Raw genomic sequence first — 19,269 nt, 5'->3', positions numbered from 1 at the left:
CCTCAAACCACGTGCGCCCATGCGTGCGCCGCGGACTTCCCTCTGATCCTGCGCTGCTCGCTGGACCCACAGAACTCTACTACTACACAGAGTGTGTGTAGAGTTGTGGCTGGACCATAGAGATACTAAGAACCATTATACTGGTATCTCTATGGGCTGGACCTATGCATTCAGTCGTGTGCCATGCCCCATCCATACCCATCCCGCCGACTCGAACTTACGAAGGCATCACAACAGTACCGAGAAGCTACACCACAGATACAGTGTCCCTCGAGATCGAGGCCTCTGTCCCATGCCCGGCCGCGCTGCCCGGCCCTCCCGACTAGCCCGTGCCGTGGCCTGCCTAGCGATATACCGGTGAGCCGTAACCACAGCACAGGGGCTCGTCCGATTGATTATCTATGACTTTTGAGGGACTAGGAACTTCATGTCCACTGACTGTCTGCCGAAGTTGCAGTTGTATGTATGCCAAAGAAGTCGGCCAAGAAGTCTTACTCTTGAGTCTACCTTAGAACTTGTCAGTTTAACCGTTACAGATTAGATCTTGGCATTCTCTGCCTGCCTAACTTGCCGAAAGATCGGGCTGTCTGGTCGTTAAGGGATATGTTCAGGGATTAGAGTTCCATATGCACCCTCCACTGCAAGTGGGGGGAAAAAAAAAAGAGTGATCATCAAAGTAAGGATTAAATTTAGGTGGCTTTAGGGTTTAGGAGTTTAGGGTTTGAATAGGGTTTATGACAGTTAGAGTTTCGGGTTAGGATTTAGGAATAGGGTATCACTGACACTGTATGACTTAGACAAAAAGATATCCGTCTGTCCGGAGGAGTCTTTTTTTTTTTCTTTTTTTTAAAATGTTACGCTCTCCTCCGGATCAGAGGGGATCCACGAAGCCAGACACAGTCTCCGCGGAACATATCCCCGACGACTTTGACCGAAAGATCGGAGCAGAGCGATAACATCAAAAAAATAAAAGACTCCTCTGGACAGACAGATCTTTCAGTCTAAAACGTTACGTATGACTGTGCTGAAGTTTGAAGCCTAATAAAAGCCCTAAGTGAAATAATTTAGCCCCTTACCCAGGATTGCTAAATTGATTACCGGTACTAGAACTCTAACTGTTACAAGACTAATACCTGTATCAAAGAGCTTAAATCTAATATTAGTAATAAACACATGGAGGTGGTAAAGTGTGCAATTCAACATGGTGTGTAGGCAAGATCTAGCAATTACTGTAAAAGTGGATATTTTCGCGTGACTAATTTTTCGCGCTTGGCCAGGTCGGAAGAGTTTCGCGTGTTTTTAATTCCGCGGAATCAAGACATCACGCACAGGCACATATGGCAAGCAAAACTATTCGCGTGCTTTTATTTTCGCGCTAGTTTCTGGTTGCGCGAAATGCGCGAAAATTTGAACACCGCGAAAATTTCCACTTTTTCAGTAGTATTAGGTAGGTAGTCATAGCATAAAGTGTCTTTTAGAGTGACATCATCACCATACTTGCCAACATTTTCATTTGAGAAAGCGGTAGAATCCAGGATGCCTATGCGAGCAGCGCTAGCTTGAATGCTAATGAAATCTTTCAAAAGCGGTAGTCTACCGCCAAATGCGGTAGAGTTGGCAAGTATGCATCACACAGCCTGTGGTAGTAGAAGCCATTTGTTTGTGTTTGTGTGTGTGCTTGATATCCAGATCTATTAAATTAGATTTGTTTGATATAATTTCTTCCCAGAACTTTGTGTGTGGCATGGCCATGAATGCAGTACCAGGAGCAATGATTTCGCAGAAGATCCCTTCGCTCATGGAAGAGGGGGAGGACGACAACGAGGATGGCGCAGACATGGAGGAGGAGGATGTCTTCTTCACTGAAGCAGACTATGAGATGTACTCTTGGCGGCGAACCCTCGACATCACAGCCATTGTGAGGTGCAAGAGGCATGCAAACAAACCACTGGCAATGACGCGACAGTGAGTGGAATCACATGATTTTGATATCAAATAATGTTTAAAGGGATTGTATAGTTTTGGTAGAGAGCTAACTTCAAGTTTCTGAAGCATTTTTTGATGAGATAATGAGAAACCTATGAAATGTGAAAGAGCATGTAATTCCAAGAGGAATTCGATGTTTATTTGATAAGGTAATGGTTTTGAAATGGCTGAGATATCCAAAACAGAGCAATCCTAATGAAAAAGTGGGATCCTCCATTTATTGCTATTGCTTTGTTTTACTTTGTTTTTTGATGTCTCAGGCATTCCAAAACCGATTTTCATCAAATAAACTTCAAATTCCTCGCAGAATGGTATGCTCGGTACTAATTCATATGTGGTTTCGTTGTATCTCATAAAAACTTAAAAGCCCAATCCTCACCTCAACTAATACTACAGTTGTATGCCATCCCTTTAAAGTCGTTCGTTCACTGTCAATGTGTCCGTTGCTGATGCAATCAACTTTTCACCAATTACTTTTATCCTTTATTTTATAAGATCCACATTTGTTTAAATGCAGTATCTCTGAAGGGAGCAATCCCCATGGCATTCATGGTAGTGAATATGATGAGTATGTAAGGATATTGGTTTCATGTTCTCTTTGCAGACAAGGCATTCATGTGTATTTTCTTAGATACTGGTACTGTACATGCTTAGTAGACCTACTACATTGATACAATAGCAGTTTGTAGCACTACTTCAATATACTGGTATTAGTGGTAGATGATGTTATTAATTTGATGCATGAGGGAAAAAAGGTTTGATTTAATTTACTTAATTTGTCATTACTTTTCTTTAAGAATACCCAGTTCATTTCAACAATAATCCATTGTCAGAGTGCAAATGTTAAGTTTTGCAGGTTGCACTACAAAATGCGGAAATTGCGTTCATACAGATCAGATGCCACAAAGTCAGAAGTGTTGTTTTAAAACTTTGTTTGAGTCTTTCTATGCTCTGAGTATGTCTTTCTATTACTATGTACAATCAGGAGGGAGAAAATTTCTATGAAAAGCCAAAGCGCCCCACATGTCTCTGTGGAGCCATGGCAACCAATCAAAGCCACCGTCAGCAAGATACCTTCCATAGTCCCGACGGTCAGCCTGAGTTCTCCATTCCCCGACCTGGATTACCCTGACTTCTCTCGGCTGACCGTTGGCCAGCATCGCAAGTTTCTTGAACTCCAGACCAAGTTTGGAACCAAAGGCATCCGGGTCACAACCTCGCAGGACTCCTTCGAGCATCAACAGTGGCGGGTTAGTCTTGGCAATCTTCCTTTGTGTCATAGTCGACTGTTTACTTCATCAAGCCCATCATTTCAATGAAATCTCTGTCACTGTTGAAAACCAGTAACAACACCAGAAATAGTGAAGCACTATTAAACAATATGATGGCTCAATTTCAGAGATGTCAAACTTTGTAGACTGAGCTACATAATGATGTTTAAATACATGTAAAAAACACTCCAGTATACAAAAGTTTTGTACATCATGCTATTACTATCAAGGAATCTTTGAACAAATATTGCCACCATGAACTTATATTTGTAAATCCATTTCCTGAATGGTTCATTGTAACACTGCTGTCTGTGGAAAGTATTGAGCATGGTGAATCTTGTCAATCACAGAATTGATTTTTGATCATTTGACATTCATCGTTCATTTGCTCATACCTTCATATACAATATACGCGATGTCAGAAACTCTGGTAGTGTGTAAGATCATGCAGCACAGATATATTATTGAACATTGTCAGACAAAACTTTAATGTGAATATGCGCTACATTTGAGATCTCACGATTGAAGAACTAATCGAGTAGATCAGAAGTAGGTCATGAGCAGTTTTGAAATGCTTTGTTTGATAATGTTATTGCACTCTCCCTTTTTCATGTAGCAACTTGGAGCCCAGATCTACCAAGATCAGCAGGACTTCAACACATTTGCTGAATTTGCCTCTAGACGGTTTCCCGAAAATTATTTGGTCGTATCTGCAGCAGCTGTGCAGTACATGAGAGTGAGATCGATTGTATTGTTCATCAACTTTTAATTCTTAAAGGACAAGTTCACCTTCATAAACATAACGATTGAGAGAATGCAACAATATTAGTAGAACACATCAGTGAAAGTTTGAGGAAAATTGGACAATCGATGCAAAAGTTATGAATTTTTAAAATTTTTGTGTTGGAACCGCTGGATGAGGAGACTACTACAGCTTGTGAGTCATATGCGTACAACAGTATAAAGAAAATATAAAGAAAATTCAACATATTTTCACTTTTTTCACATAATAAAAGAGCACTTGACTTGGCTCTTTCTAAAGGCAGGGGGAATAATATTACCCATAACATTTGTCGGTAACGAGTCGGGGGAATGTGAACTTTTTTCATAAGATGAAATTTTGTGAAATTCTCTTTATATTTTCCTTATATTGTTGTACGCATGTGACATCTAAATTATTCACACACTGCAGTAGTCTTCTCATCCAGCGGTTACTGCACAAAAACTTCAAAAATTCATAACTTTTGAACGGATTGTCCGATTTTCCTCAAACTTTCAATGATGTGTTCTACTAATATTGCTACATTCTCTCAATCCTTATGTTTATGAAGGTGAACTTGTCCTTTAAACACTGGTAGTTTCATTATGGAAGTTTTATAGCTACTAGTTGTAAAAGTGACATCAGACATATATCTGGAATAATATGTTCAACAACAAAAAAAGGAGAGAATAAGAAAAACCAAGATCACAAATCATAAATTTCATGTCTCATCAATCCCCATCCACTGTAGACCTCTTATGTTTATGTCTGCTTGAGATATGTAATAGTGGAGCATTCTCCTCTGGGGAATGGACTTCTGATAACATAATTTTTCAGACAGACTACATTTTAAAGTCCATGAACTGGAGCTCCAGACACATAATATAGCAGAGTTGGGTTCTGATTGGGAGATCGAGTTGAACTGCATAAATTGTCCATATGGGCAATTCCGCGGTTAGTAACGTTACATTTAAAGAAATTTAGATATTTATTTTTACTACTAAATCACCATTTATTCATTTCAAGTCAAAATCATTTTAAAACATGTTCATCCTTCCTAGGTCTATGATATAGAAAAGAATGAGTACAATCCAATAAATATTAGAATTGCTATGGCAACTAAAAGGGCTGGTTAGTAACGTTACGAAAAAAGGACATGACAAAAAAATCAATGTCTTGAAACAAAAAGTGTGCAAAATTTCAAGTTACTTAAAACAAAGTGTTGCATTAATTTCAATTATTGCGTCATGACAAATGTTCACACAAATATTTTTAGCAGTTTGACCGATGATTTATTAGCTAGACCCCAAATGCACGGTTAGTAACGTTACGGTTAGTAACGTTACATTTGTCTGGAGTAATTCCGCAGGTCATTTCACCCTTTTGTAATCAACAAAATGTCACATGACTTCTGGAGTATTTAAATGTATTCATCTTTTACCTTTTAGCAAAAATTTGAGGAAAAAATTTCAAAGCAACCCACTGTAATTTGCATTTAAGTGAATTTCAGCATCCCCAGTCCCACGTGTACCTTTTAAATGATGGATTTAGATCTCGCAAAATCAATGAATATGAAAAATAAAATCTACTGAATTTGAAAGACCTTAGTGATTGGTGAACATCCATGGCATTATTTGATACCTAAATTAAAGAGTAAGATAAAGAGGCACATTTCTTTTATCCATGTCATGTCCACCTAACTGCGGAATTGCCCATATTATTATTTTATAGATATTAGAATTTTACACCAAAGGTAGAACCCTAACTGTCGGGTTTACGTGTGCAGACTTTATATGATGGAGGCAGTCAGTAGTAGTTCATGCATTTATTGTACATTATTTGGCTAATCTTTATTGAAGTTGTATTCTAATATTATGAAACTCAAAGGAGACTCCCAGGTGATTGACAGACATTTTGCATTTGAATATCTATAAATTGGTTATGCTGTGTTCAGAGTTTCAAAACTTCTATATGATTGGGATAATGAATAAGAATGTGTTCTAAATTCATTACAAATCACAATGAACAAGGATGATGTCATAGCAGCTTTACATAAAAATGCATGATTTGGGGCTCTGCTTAGGAAGCAGAACAGAAGAAACGATGCATAAATTCTACACGGGTGAACTTGTTAAGCAGGTGATATTATAATGGAATGACATTGCTACATTACTGGAACATGTGAGCCTCCTGTGTCATCATCTTTGTTCACTGTATTATGCTTTGAGTTTTTTTTTTTTTTCAGAGTATTGCTTTCTTTTCTCAAGGAGCACAATAAATTCTACAAATCTATACATGGCAATATCGATTTACATTGTATACTACATAACATGTGAACATTTTAAAAATCTTCTGTAATGTTCTTTCAAGCTCTTTATTGACCTTTGACCCTATATCTTTCATCATGGCTGCAGTTATTCAAAATCACCCTGTAGAACTGTCACAGCCCAGTAAACCTTTTGTCTAAGTTCCATTGAACACCACTAAATGCTTCTCAAGTTGGCGTCTGAAGTTGGTAGTCTGGAATACTGTAGTCTTTGCTACATGCAACATATTGCATTATTTACTAGTGTACAGATTGTCAATGTTTGTTTTAAGCAGTCCAATGATTGCAGATTGCATTAGTCTTGCTCTCTTTTGTGGTCAGGAATGCCTGAGGGTTAATCTAGTCCGAGTGGAATCACTGCCCCGCCACTACACCGTACTGCAGACAGCAACGCTTAACCCAGGCGTGCCCTTGCCTTCTGATGCAACGCTGCAGAGAATTGGGGCACCAGTCATCACGGTAAGAAGACCTTTTTATATCCCATGAAATCCAAAGAGAACAGTGGAAAGGTCTATGGAGGACATCAATTATGTGGTTGATAGTGCTTCGTGCAGTGTATACCAACATAAGAGTGAGGGGCAATTTACAGCAGTATGAGAGTAAAAAATACACCAAGGGCTATATGCAGCTACATAATTACACTAAGGAAGCAAGGGCAATTATACAACAGAAGGGTAAGAAGCAATATACATATGAGTTTATGATACTGTAAGTCAAAGTTGGATTTGGGGTGGGTAGGATGAAGGAGTTGGTGTTTGTTTGTTTGTTTGTTTGTTTGTTCGTTCGTTTGTTTGTTGGTTGGTTGGTTGGTTGGTTGGTTGGTTGTTTGGTTGGTTGTTTGGTTGGTTGGTTGTTTGTTTTTCAGTATGAAGGTTGTAACTATTTATCTTTTCTCCCATTTTTGTGCTCATAAGGTTTCTGTCCTTGTGAGAGACAAGTACCACCACTCTTTTCTTTTTTCTTCAAAGTTACAAAATATTCATGTATAAAGTATATTTATAGTGAATGAATCTTGTTAAAAGCTTTTTTTTTTTCTTCTTCTTTTTTTTGTAGGGCAAGATCCCCAAAATGACTGTTCCAGAACTGAGTGAGAGCAAGATGTTTTTGAGGAAGACTCTCTCCTCTGGGCAGGAGATGGTAAATGCTTCAAAGAGTACTCAGGAGGTAATTAATAAGTACCTTGAGTCTTGTGATGATTTCAGCATTCCTCTCTCCTCCTCACAGTCCAGAGTCCAGATATTTTCATTCTGACAAACTGTTATAAGCTATTGAAATCCTTATATTTGATTGGCTGAGAGCAAATTTGTCGGACAAAATGCTTCATGAAATGCCGCCCCCCCTCAGATGGCAGAACATTCACAACTTGCGAATGAACTTCTTGAGATGAAAGCAAGATGTTGCTGGAGAGAAATTGATGGTAACCAGAGCCCTCTGCATAAAAAGATGCAATCAAACAATAGTCAGAAAATCAAATGCGAGCAAGGTATCAGCCAATTGGAATTACATATTCAGAGACTGATGTTTGATCTCAACTTTCATGCAACTGGACCCTGGACTGTAGACTGTAGGCCCTATGATGCTGACTTAATCTTGTATGATGATTTTAGCTGTTATTCAGTAAATGGCAGCTTGATATTTGAGCAGTTGCTCTCTGTTTAAAACAGACTGTGGTAAGACTTACGTCTGAGTTTGCTAGCTTATTATGTAGCAGGGAGTAGTTTTATTAGGAACCAGAGAAGAGAAATAAAGTGCAAGTTGTGCATACTTTTGCCAACATTTCATTGACACCGCATAAAATCCTGCCTATTCAAAGGTGTCATTCAGAATGTGTAAAATGAGGTGAAAGTTTTTTCTCACATTTTTCTTGAGCAACAAGTAATCCTTGTATCATAGCCCCATTGAAAACATTTACCTCTTCTCGCTGCAAAGAAGTGGGGATATATTTTGTGGAACCTTCAAATTCACTTTATTCATCTTGGCTGCGTAAGCAAGGATTCTTATTGGGGGTACATGTGAAGGTCAAATATTCATTATGTCTTTGCTGTTACATCTTTTGTTGCACACAGGCAACTGAGGAGGATAATGCTCAAAGATTAGCAGAATTCCACGGAGTCGACATCGTCCTGTCGGGGAGCAGTCTTCTCAGCCTCGTTGACAATCATGTGCCCCACTATGAGCAGCAGTGGGAGATTCCTGTGGAGGTCAAAGGTGAATGTACAAATTGTATGTGCCAACTTTAAATTTGTCGGATTTCTCTGCCATACATTGTATGTCTTATATGACTTCTAAATAGCATATTTTCTTCCTCTTAGTTTTGACATTATATTCATGAGGTTACGATATTGTATCAAAAAATGGCTAAAACAGTGAATTAAGTTACAAAGTGTAAGAATTTTTTGTCATCTCCATCACTGGAAAAACAAGCAGACTGAGAATGGGCTAATGAAACATCACAGTTAGGTGTCTGTTGAGATCTCTTTTGTTATATACAATGATGCAGCTTTTACGGGGGAAAATCCACTTTCTTATGCATTTGATAGTAGTTGAGCTTATACAGAGGGAGACCAATGCATTTTTTCCTTTAAAGAAAGAAAAGGGATAGACTGAACTTTAATTGTACTGTTGTACAGCCTGTCATCTTGTACCCTGCATTATGCATTGGTTTAATGTGCAGAACATGTTTGTGTGTGTGTGCATGTGTGCATATATAAAACTCCGAATTATAAATCTTGACACATACATGTACATAGAAATAAAGCTTGTGTGCATCATTTCCCTTTCAGTAACTACTTTGAAAGGAAAGACTTTCCAACTTTACAGGTTAAGATACTTTCTCTTCTTGTGTATACAGGTGGCTCCCAGTTTATCAAAGTCCTAAGGACTGGCAGTTTTCTTTTGTTATACGAAAATGTTGTTGGAGTTGAACAATTAAAGTATATAGAGACAACAAATTGTAATTTGGGGACCTGAATTTTTACTTCATTATATCAAACTTTTGTCATAACTTTGTCCGTTATGATGGGAATGTTTTTTATATCATTTCTATTTTGCCTACAGCTAATGCAGAGTCAACAGCAAAACAAAAAGTTGTATTTGTTAGGAAGCCGTTGATGAAGCATGCATACTACCCACATGAAGCTAATGCCATCTACCACAAGTTTGCGCTGAAGCGGATCTTGGTGAGCGAGACACGGGACAGGTATGGCAGGACATCAGATGAGAGGGATGAGCAGGAGGACGATTCTGCCACGATGCATGGTGACGATGAGTTTGGGGACTCGTCCCTGTGGGACCTAGAGACGTTTGGAACTGACATCCAAACCACCAAGATGGAGGTTAGAAGCAAAGAGGAAGCAGAAGAGCTTGTGGTGGACCAACCAGCGGACAGAGAGCTTTGTAGTGATCCTCTTGTGTCTGTTAGTGAAGACTACGTCAAGAGTGAAATGAAGGCTGTCAGTCCCAGTCTTGATAATATGCCTGATCCTTCCGATGTGACTGACATGGCTGTGTGTGATGCCGGGTCAGATGCTGGCATACCCGCTAAGGTCCAGAGTGGTGTACAGGATGAAATCCTGAGGACGACTAGTGAGAAAACAGATGCTGCTGGAGATGAGAGATCATCACTACCATTGGAAGCACTTGATGCCAAAGACAGCAATGGATGCAGTCAAAAAGGAATTGGGCCAAACCCAGGGATGGACTCTGGTGGTGCAGGGGAGGTACTCGACATTGGCAAAACTCTTGAAGCCATTGCACACAATTCTGACTCCAAAGTAATGGATGATGTTGCCGTGGATGATGTCGCCATGGATACCAACCAAGGTGAGCTGGAGGAAGGGAAGGATGACCAGGTATTGGCTGCACCCACTCAAGGGAGGAAGATTATGGTTAGAACGCACACTTTGAGTGAGTGCAGTAGTGATGATGAGAATAGACTGTGCATTGTGACCGATGATGACAGACACGTGAGTGATGCGGATGTGGTGGGCAAGAGAGAAATCAAGGAAACAGCAGAGAAGTGCACTTCAGAGGATGAACAGAAGGCAAGTACAACAACAAAACCAGTCAAACAAACTGTTCTAGAGCACAACAGTGACAGTCAAACAAGTATTGAAGGTACAGATCTTAAAGAATCTGACCTTGGCACAGTGGGAGACGATGTCACAGATGAGAAAACTGGCATGGATGATGGTAGGGAAAAAGAGGAGAAGAAGGAGGAACATCCGGCCGGAAGGATGGCAACAAGAAGGAGTGCTCGCATCCAAAACCAGAGCTCAAGCGAAGAGAAGTCTCACGTTGACCCTCCTGAACCAGCGACAAAGAAACGACTTAGGAAAAAGATGCTTCCAAAGGAAGATGTTGAGATGAAGGATGATGAAGGATCTCTTGGTCCCAGGAAGAGAGGAAGACGGAGAAAGGTTAGGGTTAATGATGAAGATGAGATGAAGGATGAAAAGACAGAAAGCAAAGAATCAAAAAAGGATGTGTCTTCAGATGGACGTACAGATGAAGGTGATGTGAACCAGAAGGCTGGGAATGCAGAATCTGCGGGACGTGGTGAGGAAGGAACAAAAGAAACCAACTCAAGTGTTGCAAGTGCAAAGACTGAAATGACAGTTGCACAAAGCGATGACAGTGATACAAGCAAAAATCTTGATTTAGGAGCAGATGAGGGTGCAACGGTGCCCCCAACTGGGAACGTCCAGAAAGAGCGTTCTCAGAGATTACAGGCAAAGCGTGCAAGATTGCTGACAAAGACCGTTCCAACCAAGACTTCCCCTCCCGAAAAACAGGCCAAGAAGCGGCCCATTGCCACCAGAGGGAGTGGTCCCATGGAGTCAACCATCGACGAAATCATGCGACTCCAGGAGAAGATGCTGACTAGCAAGCAGTCTGCCACGCCCGCTCAATCTCACGCCGAGGATGGTCCGGCCCAAGGCCAGAGCAGTCGGGGCCAGGGGGGAAGTGGCCCTCAAATACCGTTGACGGGTTCGCAGGTGGCTGGGATAGAGCTGCGGGAACCATCAGAAGGGAACTGTGCATACAGCTTGTGGAAATTTGGTAGACTGAGGATGCTGATCAAGAACAGAGTCCATGGACTGGTGACCGCCGGACTTGAGACTGAGAACAAGGTGAGGGAATGGATACATGTATGTATACTCTCGTTGTCATCTTGGTGCATTTTATTATTTCAGTTACAAATCTTGAATAAAGGAATAGTTCAGAATCGTCTTTAGCGAAAAGAAGATCAAACATTCTCAAATCCCATTGCAGAAGAGAGGGCAGTATTATGTATATTCTTATACCTACCTTTCTGTTATTGAATTTGACTGTTTAAAATAGATTAGAATAAGAAGGGCTTTTATCTGAGGCTACAGTTTCCTTCACAATTTCACTAATATTGGAGCAGGTGATTTTTTCTTGTAGTTAGCTTGGCATTCAAAATTTACAGGCATTTGCAACAGGTTACTACACTTTCTTTCCTGTTGCATTGGTATTTTCATTTTTTAAAATCAGTTTGTTAGCTTTTATTTCAAGATTTAGGGTTGCTTGCAGTACTGTAGATAGCTGTATTTTATCTGTTTCTCTGGGGTTTCATCTACAAGAGCAGGTGTCTCGAGGAACCAGTCGCTAGCTTGATATCCCAGACATTTGGTTGCTTGCAATTCTTTTTACCAGTTTTATTTGGATGTTCGGTCTCTGGTAGGAGCAGGTGACGAGCGTGGTCTCCAAGATGGAGCGCCAGGCAGAGTTGGGCTTTGAGATGCAGACTGCCAGTGACCTGACACGCATCTGGCTGAACATGTACCTTCATCCGGGTTCAAAGGTCATCAGAGGTCAGTTATGGGGTGGTGAGAGTGGGAGAAGTCATTTCAATAGGTCATGCAAACTGAAATAAAATTGAAAACACACGAAGTTTCAAGATGAAGAGCTTGTGTTTAACAGGGTAAAGAGAAACATTGAAGGGGTTATAGAAGGGTGGGGATTTTGTTTGTGGCTTCATACAAATGGTGAGACTTAAAGGTACTAGCCCACATTTGCAAACCCACGAAAATCAAAACTGCATAAAACAGGTCCAATATGACTCCAAGTACAAGTTATAACAGTAACATACCTCACCTGTTGCTCTTTGTCTATACCATTCGATAAAAGAGAGAAAATCATCGTTTTAAAATCAATTTTCAAACCGGGTCAACCCGACCCAAAATCGAATTACGAGCGCAGGCTGTATCGCATGTATTGCATGCATGTAGTACGTACGTGGACCGGAGCTAGCGAGCATTATACGCATGCATACGGTGCATTTTCATTTATTTTTATGAAAGTAATGGACTAATTGGAACGAAATTTTGCACAGGTGTTACTGCAATCATACCCAAACTCCATGCTAACTATGAGACCAATTGCTGCAGGTTTACAAATGTGGGCTAGTACCTTTAACAAATGCGTGTTAGTTTGAGAAGGGGAGTCAGCAGTCAATGACACCTGCAGAGCTAGAATGGTGAAATAGATATTTCTAATTATTGTTTCAAACTTTGTTTGCATAAGGTCGCTTTGCTTATAAAAGCCAGCAGGGCCATTGTCACAAAGATGTTTTTTTTTTTTTTTTTTTTTTTTTTTTTTTTAGTTTTTATTTTTGAACATCAAAATTGCGTGAGTCAGTAAAAACTAAAATGTTTGGCACTTATATTGTATTATTCAGAGGGCCATAAACAGAAATGCAACAGTGAAATCAAACTTTATGATCCTAATTCATTTTATTGATAATGTACATTTACTTTGGTGATTTTACGATTTTGCAGCAAGTGGTTGCATTTCTAGACAAACATCTGAGGACCATTTGGTTTATTTGATATGGAAAATAAACCTTAGGGGAAAATGTTTAAGAGTACATGTAACTCTTAAAGTGACCATGCTATCAGTATTTAAAATCATTCTGTAATGTGCTTAGATTACTCAGACATAGGTAAACCAGTCTGAAAAAAGGAAAATTCAGAAAAAGAGCACATACTCTAAAAACTACTAGCAAATGCATCATGTGACAATCAATGAGTAAAGTTTTGGTCTCTGTAAAAGTTTGTATGTAAGAAGATGCTTACTCTGTGATTGTTGTGCAATAAAGGGAAACCTGTGTCATGATTCCCACTATAGTTTTTTTTCAACAAATGGGTATGAATAGAATGAAAAACTGATGACAAAAAAAAAAAACCAAGAGAGAGAGAAAAAGTAACCCGTTATTGACCTGTACCTGTTGTTTTCATGGGACATTCCAGGTAGGATCGATGCTAAGACCTCTCAGGTCCTCAGCTGGGAATCATTGGATAGTGCAGCTGTCATCAACTCGCAGCAAACCATCAAGTGAGGAAGAATATTTAAGTTTTGATAATTCTTAAAGGGGCATAGTCCCGGTGGTGTAGAGGGCACTGTTGATGATACTGCCGATCACCGTTAGCATTGATACGAAGATTACCGAAGTTGAGCTGTCATCAAGAGTAAAGTGCGTAGTTGTTGCTAAGTAACGTTGCCTGCGTTGTCTTCTCTGCGCATTGCGTAGTCTGTAGTAATGCCATGGTGCGTGCGTATGTGCTTGTTATTATGACATCACAAAAGAACTTTGCTAAAGCTGTCTTCCCCCTCACCCTAATCATGAGCCGAACTGTGATCCTACCACTGACTACAGGGAATCGGTCTTCTTCGGACTCGGGGAAGTGGGCCAAAGCGTAAGCGCTAGAGAGGAGTCGATAGCGTAGGTCTCTATAGGAAACTTGCGCCGTGCGCCCGCGTACGCATTTGACTAAAACACCGGGACCATGCACCTTTAAAGGTTTTCTTTGATGTGTCCTTTAAAGGCAATGTGTTTGCTTCATGGATCATTTTTTTTTTTCTTAATTTGGTATTTAGAAAGTCAGATATTTAATTGAATATCATGTCAATTGTATCAGAGTTGTTGGTGTGCACAGCTTCCATATGGTGGAATAGCACAGATCATGACACAGTGATTAAGTAAAATAGGCTAATTTGAAGATTTGTTTGTAACTATTTTCAAAAGAGACATAAATACAAGCATTTACATGTGTGTGTGTTTGTGCATATGTTTATTTTTGTGTCTACACCTGTGTGTGTCTGGGTCTTATATACATGTTTTTGTCACTTGTGCTATAACATGCAACCTTTTTGGAAGAGTGTAGCCAAAAATATTTGACACATTTCTATCAAACTTTGAAAGGTTGAAGTAAGAACAAATAATTTTGAGATCTTGAGATTTTTGATGTTACAATATTTTTACTAGTAGGTATCTTTATCCTAATGTAATCAAAGCATAACAAAAAGTATTTCTTCCACTTGCTTGAATGAGCATGCAGGCAGGGGCCTCATACTGTTAGTAGTGGGTTGTGTAGCATCATGGTATGGTGATCCAAATTAATGAATTCTTGTGTCAAATTGTTGTTGTTTTTTTCATTGCAACAGATTGACAAATTGCCCTTCATCAGCATGAAGCATCAATTATTCAGTTGTTTTTTAAGTCGTAGCCAGGATAAATGAAAAATAAAGGATAAGAACCGAGATATCGACGTAAATCATCAATTATTCAGTTTTTGTTGTAGTAGCCATGATGAAAAAACAAATAAAAAGGGCAAGAACTAGCTGTCGTGCAGAAGCTTGGCAGTGTAATGGATACGAAGTGTGCCTAGTTATTAGGAGATCATTTGTTTAAGCCCAACCCGAGTATGTATGCTCATGATTTTTTTAATTTTTTAAAAATCATGGCTACTCCCAAAAAAGCCTGAATAATTGATTATTGCTTATGTCAATGAAAGACAATTTGTCAATTTGTTGCAACATGTGAAATTATTGAATTTTTTTAATGGCCACTCCCATGGCTCCAGTCCCGGTATGTGTCTGAAGATGCTGTACCATGTGCTGCTGAAGCTGGCGGCTCTATCCCCCGGGAGGTACCTCCTGCGGCACAGACCAGGCGATGCCCACGTCTGCATCTACCAGTGCATGGAGCAAGCCGCCAAAAATGTCAGGTGAGCCCCGGTAAAGGCCCATCTTAACATCAGGCAAAAATCAGCCATAAACTGGACATGCTTGACAAACATAATAAAATAATTCAAAATAATATCATGTGCACCTTAGGACTTGTTGAATTGTGAAGTCGGAATGTGAGCCAAAAGTTTTCTGCCAGGTAATAGTTGTTCTGCTGTGCTCATTAGAGGGCAAAAATAACCCCAAATTGAAAAAGAAAGAAAAAAAAAAAGAAATTCAGAGACAAAAGCATACATCAATGTCTTTATCGTTATCACTATTAATCTGCACTTTAGAAGTATCAACAAAAATTATCCAGTTCAAAGGATTTTTCTGTCATAACAGTGATTTGAGGTGTTTGAGAACTTATGCATTTACACTATGTATCTACAAGCTCTGCTGACAAAAGTGTATAAACAAATATGTACATTTGTACATGTCACTGTGGTATTGCTCTGTTCTGTGTTTTCCCTCAGATCATCTTACGACCTTCTCGCAGCACACCAAGCCAGTAAACTGTTGGAAGCACCACCTCCCACCCTTCCCTGGGTACCACTGGACTGCAATGCACCCTACCCAGCCAACAGGTGGAGAGGCCGTGTGCCCCTCACTTTCCCTCCGCGTCCCCCTGCCTTGAAAAAACGTACGTCGCTATTGTCATTGCTTGGCCGCTTCTCAGTCATATTCTAGTTGCGCAGTTTGCTTTGTCGCTAGGCATTTGAGTCATCCTAATGTAGTATCCAAATTTTCCACAGAGTTATTTGACCATGTCGTGACACTGTTGTGCCTTGAGTGTATGCTGTGCTTTTGAAGGTGTCGTGGCCGAGTGGATAAGAGGAACTTGTCCCTGAATCGCATGAGCATTGTTTGGGTTCATGGGTTCGAGCCCATGCGAAACCCAACACATTTGCTCTTCAGCAAGGCACTTTGTTCACATTGCTGCTCTCCACCTTGAAGTATAGGGGAAACTCGGTATAACGAACACTGCTATAACGAGATATCGGTTATAACGAGGAAATTTTCTCGGTCCCAAATTTCCTTCCACACAAGTGTATGTAAAATGCTACTCTTATAGCGAGATCGGCTATAACGAAATAACTGCTATAACGAGATAAATTTTGTGACTTCCAAACAAAGAAAAACATAGTAAATCAAACCTGCTATAGCGAGGTAAAGCAAAATGCCTTCGGTAAATCTTTACTTCGCCTGTGCTATCATCTTCCGAGATTGTAAAGCCTGATGCGCCAAAAACTGTCTTGTACACACATAATCATTTTCTTAGTGCACTCCAGCTAGCACTGCGTGTTGTACGTGTGAAGTGTGAGTGTGCACGCACACTGATACATGCAGAAAATGTGGTGGGACGGCCATTATATGTATACTGTACATGACATCATCATGACGTTTAGCAGGTGTGAGGCAATCTTATGCTGTGATTGGCCTTCTACTTAGGGAATTCCCCGTCTTCACACACACACGCAGTCATAATGTACATACAGAATGTGTCACATACACACACAGCATTGTGCAGACCATATTCAAGCTTTCCACACAACACACACCCATACGATAACCACATACCAATCCACAGACGATCTTGCAATACAATCGCAAGCTATACAAATTCAAACATCTACAATGAATAAGAAACACATTCTTGATATTGGATTTCCTTGGCGAAAAACATCTTCTTACCCATAAAGGTGAGTAATTCCCTCACACACATTATCAAGTTATCAGTATTGATTGAAATATGATGGGTAGTCCCACATGTGCAAATTAATGTCTTTATTAAATGCCTTCTTTTATGCCTACTGATATAACGAGATATCGGTTATAACGAGGAAAATGACTCGGTCCCGACCATCTCGTTATATCGAGTTTCCACTGTACTATGAAGAATGGGTACCCGGTCAGTTGAGAATGTTTATGTTGGTTGATCAGCATTTGCATGCCTGTAAAATGGCGACTGTCTGGAATGCTCCCCAGGGAGTGGAGAGTGAGCACTGTCAGTGCTGGTTGGAAATAATGTATCCAGTGACCGGGGTAATAGTAGTATGTATCTGAAAGCACCTTGAACTTAATAAGTCTGAAATGCACTATATAAAACTAGCTATCATTACCAACTTTTATGTCATGGCATACAATGGTTTCTTTATGTTCCAAATGTTCACTTTTTCTGTGCAGAACCTACTCAGCAGGGAGGAAAGCACAAGAAGAAGAAAAAGAAGAAGAAGGCTACCCCAGCAAACGGCTGACATGGAGCGGGTCAAAGAGTGCAGGACCAGACATTGAAACGCAGTCTGACCACCCGTCCCCACAGAAAGGATGACCTCCAGAGCCCATTGTATTAGGAACAACTGGCTTCTACGGAAACAGAACAACACATACTCTTTAGATACTTTTGTAGGAGTCTGCATTTGTGGTTCATGTCATACTGCTGTATAAAATTTGTGCATCGTATATTAAAGTTATATGAATCCCAAAGAACTCTGTTGTGGTTGCATTTCCATAAAAATGATTTCATCTCCCAGGTGATGTAAAACTCGAAAGGAGCTTTGGTACAATGTACTTCTGAGAATCTGAGTGCAACATGTGGCTGCAATGAAATTGCCCCTTCTCTAGGGGGAAGTATGCTCATGCAATATGTGATGCTCAAAAGGTTAAAATTGCCAATCTCTCAAGACGGATGGCATTATTGTTATCATGGACAGTCTGCAAACTCTGATTTTTTCTTTTCGGGGGGGGGGGGGGGGGTGGGGGGGAGCGATTTAAAGGAAACTATCCTAATCACGTGATTGGGATGTGTGTGTTGCATTATGCATTGTATGTAATGCAGTAGTCAAATATAATGCATAATGCATGTGTAGAACACTGATGTAACAAGCTTATTTCAGAGGATACGTGTGCAAAATTTCCTGTATGGTAATGATGGAAATGGGACTCATATATGCCAGGAGGATAAATATATTGTAGGTATAAAATGAACTGATGTGAACAACTCTCTGTGCTGGAAGTTTAGTTCACTGCTCCTGAAATCTTTATTTATTTATTTATCTATTTTTAATTCTTTTGGTGCATTTGCAACTGCATTATGGAGAGATTATTTCATTTAAGTATGTGTAAAGCAACTTCAATTGTCCCAGGGACATGTGGTACACGTAGTTAACTGTGATAATGGACTATCATAACAATGTCAAAGGAATAATAATAATGATAATAATCAGTTCTTAGAATGCATAATACCATAGGATAGTGTCTGTGCGTGTACAAACAAAATCTTTCACACATTTCTATATTCACATATAAATAACACTTATCACAAAGATGAGTTTTTAACACAAATTTGAATTTATCCAAATCTGTAATGCATCTAATGCTGAGGGGGAGATTATTCCATAATGATGGTGCCATTTCTTTCAAAAGCATATTCACCAATTGTCTTGGATTTGACACTTACTTGAGAAAGAAGATTTGTTTATTTTGAGCATAGATTATGACCAGGATGATATGACTTGATGAGTTCACAGAGGTATGCAGGGGCATTTCCATGAAAACATCTCAATACAAGGGTCAAAATCTTAAACCTGATATGAGTTCTTATCGGCAACCAATGAAGACTACGAAGGATGGGAGATATATGATCACATTTCCTTTTACGTGTTACAATAGTCAAGGCGCTAACTCCTGTAGGAGGCTTAATTAAGGAGTTCATTCAACCCATCCCGCAGAAAAGGTTTGACCAGACAGGGTGGTAGATGGGACCTCCATGAACATCCCCAGGTAGTATGTGGTTCCAAATTGTGGTGTCAGTAGAATTTTACTGGCCATTTTTCATCATTATTTGTTGGAACAAACGCAAAAGGGTCTGCGCACGCCAAGACTATTACACTCAC

General features: G+C 39.8%; 1 protein-coding gene across 1 annotated transcript; it reads left to right on the top strand.

Moving 5' to 3' along the window:
- Nucleotides 1–418: 418 nt before the first annotated feature.
- LOC139713955 (uncharacterized) lies at nucleotides 419–18,070 on the top strand. Its single transcript, XM_071625679.1, has 13 exons — nucleotides 419–459; nucleotides 1,730–1,965; nucleotides 2,972–3,236; nucleotides 3,874–3,993; nucleotides 6,665–6,802; nucleotides 7,397–7,507; nucleotides 8,410–8,551; nucleotides 9,401–11,451; nucleotides 12,051–12,180; nucleotides 13,618–13,702; nucleotides 15,232–15,375; nucleotides 15,850–16,016; nucleotides 17,561–18,070. Exons 2-13 carry the CDS (start codon nucleotides 1,745–1,747, stop codon nucleotides 17,629–17,631), a joined length of 3,645 nt encoding a protein of 1,214 aa, XP_071481780.1. The 5' UTR covers nucleotides 419–459; nucleotides 1,730–1,744; the 3' UTR covers nucleotides 17,632–18,070.
- The last annotated feature ends 1,199 nt before the right edge of the window (nucleotides 18,071–19,269 follow it).

This window comes from Diadema antillarum, unplaced genomic scaffold (genome assembly GCF_040938485.1).
Source record: "Diadema antillarum isolate AM-2024a unplaced genomic scaffold, OU_Dant_1.0 seq00002109_RagTag, whole genome shotgun sequence".
Taxonomy (NCBI): Eukaryota; Metazoa; Echinodermata; class Echinoidea; order Diadematoida; family Diadematidae; genus Diadema; species Diadema antillarum.
The sequence above is the reverse complement of the archived record's forward strand: the minus strand, read 5'-3'. Positions and strand labels throughout refer to the sequence as shown.